This window comes from Hyalella azteca, unplaced genomic scaffold, assembly GCF_000764305.2.
Source record: "Hyalella azteca isolate HAZT.00-mixed unplaced genomic scaffold, Hazt_2.0.2 contig15239, whole genome shotgun sequence".
Classification (NCBI taxonomy): Eukaryota; Metazoa; Arthropoda; class Malacostraca; order Amphipoda; family Hyalellidae; genus Hyalella; species Hyalella azteca.
Window position 1 is genome coordinate 158 of NW_025945096.1, and position 9804 is coordinate 9961.

The following is a 9804-nucleotide window of genomic DNA, read 5'->3' on the forward strand; positions in this document are numbered from 1 at the left end:
CCGTGTTGTATTCCAATACAGCTCACACAGCAAACGGAATTTGAACACGTGGATGACGGCATTACGTATCAGTAGAATTTGAAGCGCGGACGGAATACGCTTCACCACGTGCCAAATATTGCCACACACAGTGACGGAATATAGGGATTTGGTAGGTTTGCATTCTAAAGGCTTTTACATAAATATGGCAACATTTTGTGACGTTTCATTGTTGCCGACGCGTACTATGGTGTTTTGAGAGTCACCTGAAGCAAACGGAACTTGAGTAACGCATACGGTTATTTTTTTATAGTTTTTCATTTCTCGATGCGTCCTTAATGTGACGGAATATACCGCATTTACCCTAGTCATATCTTGTTCTATCCATGGTTCCAAGGCATACTTTTTTCAGACTCATTCTCAAATTTGTTTTTCAGTCCTATAAGTAGACCAGCTAAGAATCATGGATACCAGCATTAGTATAGTCAGATGGGGTAAGACAGGACCAAAATCACTAACAAGCCTGTAGCATCTGTACCATGAATAACTAAAAAACCCTAAACCTATCACAAGGTGTAGTTATGCAATACGCCTCTAAGCTACAACTCAGACATTTTGCATCTAACATAGTTTTCTGTACAGATTGAAAAAAGTGAGCTGGTCCCATCTTACCCCATTGGGGTAAGATGGGACCAGGCTGGGGTAAGAAAGGACCAACTGGTAATTCTTATGTTGCAAGGTTTTCAATAAAAGTACAAATCTGATATTCAATATTATTCATCTAGAAACTCATTATTTGATTAAACAACCACTTGTTACTGTTATGTGTGGTGGGAAGTCAACTCTAATATCAGTCACATTGAAGTCTTTGTCACGAGAAAACTTTGTTAAGCATAGTAATAGTGGGTTGGCTTTGGTGCATTGTAGAGCACTGCTAAATGCTTCATGTATATTCCATTAGTGTAATTATCTGAAAAATTTATCAAATTGGTAATAAAACCAATGGATAATAACTTATCCAAGTGTCAGACGTCATTGTTTTCTTGCTAACTGCATTTGTGGTGTACTTCTTCAAACATAGCTCATGCCCTCTCACAGAGTTGTGTTCATAATTATTTTTCATGTTTCACACAGTGATTTTTCCCCCAGCCAATCTTCACACAGTTCTGCAGCTCACTAATGGGAATAGACATCCCAATTTTATATATCCCTTTGATGCAATTTAAAATAGTGCACTAAATTTCTCTAATTAAAAAAGCTAACAAGTTATAATGAAGTTTCAGCATAAGATAAAAATTTTGACCAAAATACTCCATGTACTACACGATAATACATGATAATATATTCATTTAAAAACTATTTTTGATAAACTGTAGGGTAGTAGAGGACCATTTGTGGGGTAAGACAGGAAAATTTGTGAGGTAAGATAGGACCACTTGTGAAACAGGAAACAGGATCATTTAGTGGTCCCGTCTTACCCATGTCCGGTCCTTTTTTACTCCATTTTAGAATACATGTCAGGCAGTGATGGTAGCAGGTAGGAATGCCTAATATGTCTAAAAAGTTGCCTATTATTTGAGGTTACCTGCCTACATCCACAAAACTGGCAAAAAAATTTTTTGCCATTAGACAGAGCTTATTTCCCAAACAGGGTTAACTATTTTGTGACCCTTCTTTACATAGGTTTTCTTTGAAAATTAGCCAGAAATTCATTATTTGCAGAGGTGGGTTGAAACAAGCACTGAAATGACAGGCATGGATTGCTCTAACATATTCTTTTGTCAAATTAAATTCAGTGCAATTAGAATGCATGCCATGGGCCGGTCCTTTCTTACCCCATGAAGGCTGCGATCCTGTCTTACCCCATTTGACTGTCTTACCCCATATAGATAAGATATTGGTTTAAATCTTGATTCCTTGTTTGTTGTGTTGTATCCTGCCTTGTTTGACTACAGGCCTTCTATATTTAAATTTATCTCCATATCATTCCTAATTCTTAACTGGACTGAAGCTATGTCATTGGTTGTGTCTTGCCTTGTTTAACTACAGAGTACAGACCTTCTACTTTCATATTAGTCTCCATATCATTCCTAATTCCAAATATTCAACATTTTTATCCAAAAATATAGACCTAGATTTCTATTCACTGGCATTTGGTGATCTATATATAGAAAATATGACTGTACATAATAGTTTCATATCAGTCAAGGATTCCATAGAAGTACTTTTGAGTTCTGAATAGATTTACCACTAGACACAACTGAGGGTTATGAACTCTGAATGTCTGGTAAGAAGGATAGATTTGTTGGCATCTAACAAAGTCTTATTTAGTAATGTATCTTATTTCCTATAAGTTCTAAAATACTTGTATTAAAGCTAATTTTATAAACTTCTTTTTAAAATTTTTCTTACTTTATTTATTCTAGACCCAATTCCTGTGGTGAAGCAGCTCTGTCATTGACGTGCATAATGGCAAGTCTGTACTATTCCTCTGAGAGTTCTGATAGTGATGGTGGTATAGATAGAAAGTCATTAGATTTATCCTATTTAATGCTTGACTCAGACTCTCTATCAAGCTACTTGAGGAACAGTGTCCAGGAGCAAAGCTCTGCATACCAACACCAAGGCTCAAGATTGACTTCTATCTCAGCAATTGGAAATCAAACCAATGAAGATGATGATGGCAGTCAACAAGAAGAGAGGATAAAGTTACAGAAGCAAATGGAAAGTTTGACAACAGAAGCAATGGGCCAAGATTTTTCAAAATTAAATTCTACAACAAAAAAAGCTCCCAGTCTTCCTAATAGAGGTTTAGAGAGGGCTATTTCTCTGCTACCATTTGTTGTGCAAGACCCTGATGAGAATGATGGCAGCGAGCCTAAAACTCTCATGCAGGATAATATAACTGAAAAGTTGTTTCTCAACCACAATATCATATTATCAGTACCATATGAAATTGTGTTTTTCCATAAACTGAAAAGTTTAGATTTATCTAATAATAATCTCAGTCATATAAATGACTTCATTCTGCACTTGCCTGAACTGCAGTCTTTGCATCTCAAGAACAACAATTTAGATAGCTATGGTCTTCCCAAAGAGTTGGCAGTTCTAAGCAAACTGCGTGAAATCAACCTCAGTGGCAACCAGCTTACCACAGTGCCGCCTCAACTTTTTGAAGTGAGCTCTTTGAAGTACTTGTATCTTGGCAACAACAATATATCTGAAGTGCAACCTGAGATCAAGGCTTTACAGAAGTAAGTTTCTTTCAAATTGTACATAAAACAAGTTATAACAATATTTCCATGTGTAATATGTCCTCAATGACCGAGAAAATTGCACATCTATTCACAATTTGGAGTTTTAAAATTACTTGATTATTTAAGATACTACGTACATTTCATTGCTAAATGTTCACAGTTAATTTAATTTTCATCCAGTAAGTTTGAAGTGCATTTGAGTAGTTGTGTTCAATGACTTGCAAGTGATAACATAATACAAATATTTTAGCCTTCATATAATATTCATATAATATTCATTTATCTTGCTGATATTCACATCTTACCTTTGTACAGTTTGCAGGTGCTACACCTGGGAAGCAACAACCTGACTATGGTTCCTGAAGAGCTGGGAGCCCTGAGCAGCTTGTGTGCTCTGGTGCTTTGCAACAACAAATTACGACGACTGCCCCAAGCCATCAGCCGCCTCACCAGCCTGCGCTCCCTCCTCCTCCACAACAACAACCTCTGCTGCCTGCCTGTGGAAATTGTCAAGCTTCGGGGCTTAAATGAGGTGCAGCAGATGGAAATCTTGAATTTTTCTAGAACACATAGTTGCACTGCTTGCAGTGCACTTTAATACACAGACATGTATAATACTTAGAGGTAAAATTTCACCATTGTTCTTATCTAGATCCACAAATATAAACTTCATCACATCATTTTCCAATATAATTACATTATTTATATTTTATTTTAATTTTGCACTTCTATCCTTTTCAATTTCTATTAGTAACCCATTAAGTGCGACACCACTCACTGGTGGGTTGTACCACTGTTTTGAAATATACTCTGAAAACAACATAGCGTAACTTAATTAATGTGTTGAGATATATTCATATATGATGTTAAGTTTTGTTCTGTCAATTTAATGTATTAGTCGTTTCATTTCTATGGTAGACTATCTGGCATGCCACTAATGAACAGCATCCATAACCCTTGTAGCAAGTTCAATGTTCAGGTAAATAGGGAAATTTTTCTATATATAAATTCTCCACGCTTACATTTCATTGTCTGCATGCTATGTGTCTACAAATCCGTCCTTTCATTCGCCATCATGAACCAAGACTTGGTTTATGATAGCAAATCAAGATTTGGTTCACTATTCTGAACCAAAAAATGACTTCATAAATAAGTGGGTGATTGTGTATAGCTGCTGCAACACGATTTTAGATGTTTTGCGAGCATTGAATTTCGTATTGAAAATATCCTAGTTGTTCAGAAAATGTATTTTCCAGTTGAGCCTGCGCGACAACCCGCTAGTGACGAGGTTTGTCAACCTGTGTGCCAAGGACCTGATATACACACCACCATCCCTGAAGGAGCTCGCCGCTAGGAGCGTCCAGCTCAACCGCATCACTTACTCTGCATCAGACTTGCCTGTGCACCTGCACAACTACCTTCTCTCGGGACACAAATGTGTTAACCCTAAGTGCAAAGGTATGCATCTTGAATTGTAATCGAGAAAGCTTGCTCTCTCAACCTGATTTTAATAGAGCATGACTTGAAATTTTTGGGTAACGATTGTTGCATCTCTGGTATTCTAATATTTTACAGATACTCAGTGTCTTGTTCAGTGGTTTCTCAGTTGTCTTGTTCAGTGGATAATTTGAGAGCATGCGCACAAATACCAACAATTGTCCTCAAAACTTATGACTATCCATTCAGCCTTGTTGTTTCATCAATTTGAAAGTTTTACTTCAGATCTTGAATTTTTTTTATTATACCGTATGTATTATATATCACTTTAAAAAATGCTGGTGCTTGCGTCTTGCAATGTGATCAACAAAAATGTTTATATCTGAAATAGTACGCAACATAATTTCGTTTTACAACTGTACAAAAATAAATGGTTATCCAAGATTTTTTGCCAAATTTATCCTGTAAATTGCGATTGTTTACTTTTAATACGTATATGATTGTAAAATGGATCATGTCCTACTTCAGTACAAAGTGAGCCGCGAGGCAGGAAATGCTCGGTTGTGCCAGCAGATCGCAGAATGTGTGTTGCTGTCGCCATGATTAGTTGCTTTGTAGATTGTAAATTAATTTGTACTGCTGCTTTTTGGGTAAGTAGGGAAAGAATTGCTCTCTTGTTTTGAATTTTTCCTAATTTCATAGATGTCTCTTTTGCTGGGATATTTTAGCTTGAAACTTATTCATATACTTTTTCATGGCTAGTATAACTGATTCGCATCATCCCGTCATCAAGCTGCAGTTCATCTAAATTTATCTTGAATTGTTTTTACTTTTATATTAATTATTATCACCTCAATATTTTAATAGTGTGTTGTTCTGGCAAAACTAAATTGAACATTGATTTACACTTATGACATATTCAGCATCGCATCAGTTGAGGGTAGTGTGCATTATATCTCATGATTACAAACAATAATTTTATGTTTTTTTTAGAATAATTGCTATAGTTTTACAATTTATTTGAATAAGTGGCTATTGAAGTTATGTAAACTTGCTGAATGCGTTCATGAGAGCAGAAAGATTATGAAGGCCTGCTCTCAATCATGGCATTTCTCCATTGTCTTGTAATATAAGTATTGAGCATATTGTACAATCATGCATTGTGGCAGGTGTTTACTTCTCGTCCTGCGTGGAGCACATCAAGTTCGTAGACTTCTGCGGCATGTACCGCGTGCCTCTGATGCACTATCTCTGCTCCTCGCGCTGCACCTCACAGACGCCCTCCGCCTACTACACGCGACGCCTCTCCTCCAGCGACAGCGAGGACGACAGAGCGCCGGACACCACCATGCGCCGAGTCTTGCTCGGTTAATTGTTTGCAGCCCATAAGCTTTGATAAATTGTGTGGTGGCAACGAAGGTTGACGAGTCTTGCTCGGTTAATTGTCTGCAGCCCATAAGCTTTGATAAATTGTGTGGTGGCAACGGAGGTTGACGAGTCTTGCTCGGTTGTCTGCAGCCCATAAGTTTTGATAAATTGTGTGGTGGCAACGGAGGTTGACGAGTCTTGCTTGGTTAATTGTCTGCAGCCCATAAGCTTTGATAAATTGTGTGGTGGCAACGAAGGTTGACGAGTCTTGCTCGGTTGTCTGCAGCCCATAAGCTTTGATAAATTGTGTGGTGGCAACGAAGGTTGACGAGTCTTGCTCGGTTAATTGTTTGCAACCCATAAGCTTTGATAAATTGTGTGGTGGCAACGGAGGTTGACGAGTATTGCTCGGTTAATTGTCTGCAGCCCATAAGCCTTGATAAATTGTGTGGTGGCAACGAAGGTTGACGAGTCTTGCTCGGTTAATTAATCATCTGCAACCCAAGAACTATACAGCTTTGATCAAATATTTGTTAGCAATATAAATTGGTGGTCTATCACGAACGTTTTCAGTTGAGAATTTATTTCAACTCAATAGTAGAGTAAGTTTGCTTTGTGTGCTGGATCACACCATTTGATTTGTTGGCTCGGGTGTTTGAATAACTGTGAGGCAGGTTCTTATGTTAACGATTTTCTGTTTTTTTTTTTTAATGTTGAATTTTGTGGTAAAAATACTTTCACAGATTCCTGGCACTTTATCACAGTGATTAAAACAAATTCGACTACATATCACTTCATTGATAGTGATCTTGAAAGGCTGAATCCCAACATAGTATCTATTTCTTTATCACACTTAGTTTCCATTTTAGAGCATAACCTTATTATGTGACACGCTGTTTGAACCAAAGTGACTTTGGTTCAAAACTTGTGCTAGCGTGTGAAGAATCTGAAATTATGAAGTATATAGTATAGCGACATTTTTTACTCAATACTAGCTCTCAATACTCGCTCTTAATACCTATTACTCATTACTCACTTTTAATACCTACCTTGCTATTGAAGAAAAAACACAACCTCGTGTAACCTACATTCATGCTTAAGGGAGAAGTTGCTGATCTACAAGCTTCCTGCGCGTGAATATCTGTTCATTCGTGTCGCGCTTCATTCGGTTGTCTGTTTAGTTGTGCTATTGAAGTTCATAATGCTATCAAAATAATAATAATAATAATGGCTATCAAAAAATGTATTATGGCTATATCGTTTGAAATTGACTATACCCTCATTTTTGCTTATTTTTATTTAGATCAACTCATAAAGTCTGATAGTCACTATCATAAATTAGTTGACCTATTACAAGTTTAAGCCAATTAGATTGCACTTGAAAATTAATCAATTTTGTTATTTGGAGTAATACTTATGAAAGGCTCTACCTGTAGCTATCTCCGATAAGTTTCTCTTCATGACAATCTGGGGAGCGAGTATCACATTCATCCATCCCGCTATGTCACTAATCTTTCTCAAATATATTTTCCAGTGAACTGGTGCCCTACTCCCAAGAAATTTACTTAGACTATTCAGTTAAGTATCGTCATAAGGTTTAGAAACTAGGTACCTTTTCTTCTGACAATTCGACATGTTCCCTCCATTTATTTTTTATGTTGAGGGGCTGGCATGCATAATCTTTCTCTCTATATTCATATTTTTCATCAACATTAGTCCTCGGATTTTACCATTAATTTTCGATAGGATGAACTCTAACTTACTAACATGTTATTATTTTTGATTTGGATTCCGTATGTGGAATATTCTTACCTCCTAATGATCGTTAAGTTTTAAATAACAAGATTAATAAGATCGTTTCAGTAACCAGTTAACCAGGTTTTCCGTGCTCGAGTCTGGAGTGATGTACTGTGTTGCAAGCTCACCCAAGTCCCATTGCTTCTTTCATAATTTTATTCATCGCTGAGACTTGCAGCCCTCGTCAGGCGAGTATGCCAGAGAATTCTGATACTTTCATTGTTCAGCATAGTTCCTCAATAACGCAAGGGAAACCTGTCAACTGACTGATAGAAATGTACCTATTATCCGTAATTACCAGCATTGTCAAGAATAAAGCTGTTGTACTCAATTGTGATGTTGAACGTACGTGCGCTTACGTTCATTTTTTAGCCAATATCTAGATCTAATGCGAGATGGTTTATAAAGGTTAATGTCTTCTAGTTCCTTGATTTTTCTGCCAATACTCAACTGCTCGTTACGTTCACTTGTTCTGAATTTCTTTCTTGTATGCTTCATTATAACTAGACATTAGCCATCAAATTAAATAATTACTTTTCTAGTAGCCGTCATACGCTTTTTTTTGCCTAATCAATGCACCTCGCTTTCAGGTTTTAATCATTACATTCTGTATATATAGTTAATGTTTTAGAACACTAAATAAAACTTATATTCACCTACTTTTAAGACTTTAAACTTGTATTCACGAGTAATTTAACGAGCCGTTCTGGTATATTGTGCATGTTCATACGATGGTTAAGTGGATAACTGCTTCAGAAAATACTGTGCCTTACCATATGTCGCTTGCAGGAATAACAGAGCTAAGTAAGTTCCACTCATACGCTGTCATTGTCACTAGCCGAGCTGTTAATGTATTTAACGCGTTACTTGTTTCCATGCTGATGCCGTCAACCATTACGACCCTTCACCCCTTACAGGAGTTGATACTTCACAGCATCTGCAATTGCGACTAGATTTGAAAACATTGACAATAAAAAATTTTTTTGGTTGATTCAAATTTTGCTAACTTTCATTATGATATTAATATTTAATTTCATTGCCGTGTGTATGTCACTAAGATGGATCTTCTCCATAGTCCTACATATATTTACTTCTCTAACCAAGTGCCAAACAAGTAACATCATTTGGGATGTTCACCTAATCAGGAAATTAGTTGACGGATTTTGAAATGATTTCACCCGACCATAGCTGCATTCATCATTGTCTTGTGCTGGCAGTGGTGTTGAAGTGTGTTATTTGTGTTGTCTTGAGTATTGGCACGGTCTGTACTGCTGGCGTCATGTTCGTATCTTTTTGCTGCTCGCTTTTCTGGGCCTTCCTATGAGGAGGGGCCGTTTGTTGCTCTTTATATAACCCTCACGTAGCAATGTATTTGAGATTATTTACTACGTATTATTAATGCTTTTTGCTGAGAGTTTTATTAGGATTACTTTATACGACAATACATTATCGAACTGTTATGAGACACGTTTTATCGTTATACCTGAAACCATAGTTCATAAGGTGTGATGGCTATTCTGTGTGCGGTCATTTTAAACGTTTTCTTTTACGCGTAGTTTTTTTTTCTAAAAAAAATAGGGTTATTTGGGTGCCTTGATTAACAAGAGTATATTTTTTCTGATTTACTTTGCTAGAAGCGAGAGGTTTCGATAGAGATTTCAATTAAAAACCATAGCTTTCATAGAACGACTGAAAACTGATGTTAGCAGTTTGCTCGGCTTTAGAGATTCCTCAATACGGCCACATAACTGTAATCTAGTTGGTAATCAATAGATGTTGCAGCGAGGAACTCCTGCGGACATGATTGTGAAGGAACGAGAATATATTGAAAAGTAAAATTATGAATCGGCAATACTCTTCACTTGTGGTATACCGAACTAAGATTTAGGGGGTAACTGAAGGATATATTGCAAAGTTAGTTCCCACATATGTCAGTGGTAGTCTACAGCAATTAATTTTTAGAAAA

The 9804-nt window shown here is 36.8% G+C and overlaps 1 protein-coding gene across 1 annotated transcript; it reads left to right on the top strand.

The window, feature by feature from the left end:
- Positions 1 to 2410: 2410 nt before the first annotated feature.
- On the top strand, positions 2411 to 9387 carry LOC108678412 (leucine-rich repeat-containing protein 58). The gene is made up of 4 exons (XM_018166827.1): positions 2411 to 3233; positions 3552 to 3768; positions 4493 to 4694; positions 5843 to 9387. The coding sequence occupies exons 1-4, from the start codon at positions 2449 to 2451 to the stop codon at positions 6043 to 6045; spliced, it is 1407 nt and encodes a 468-aa protein (XP_018022316.1). The 5' UTR covers positions 2411 to 2448; the 3' UTR covers positions 6046 to 9387.
- Positions 9388 to 9804: the final 417 nt, after the last annotated feature.

Coding starts and splice junctions, on each gene's coding strand:
- LOC108678412 (XM_018166827.1), top strand. CDS start 2,449: ATGGCAAGTCTGTACTATTCCTCTGAGAGTTCTGATAGTGATGGTGGT. Junction 3,234..3,551: donor GAGATCAAGGCTTTACAGAA/GTAAGTTTCTTT, acceptor ACCTTTGTACAG/TTTGCAGGTGCTACACCTGG. Junction 3,769..4,492: donor AGCTTCGGGGCTTAAATGAG/GTGCAGCAGATG, acceptor TGTATTTTCCAG/TTGAGCCTGCGCGACAACCC.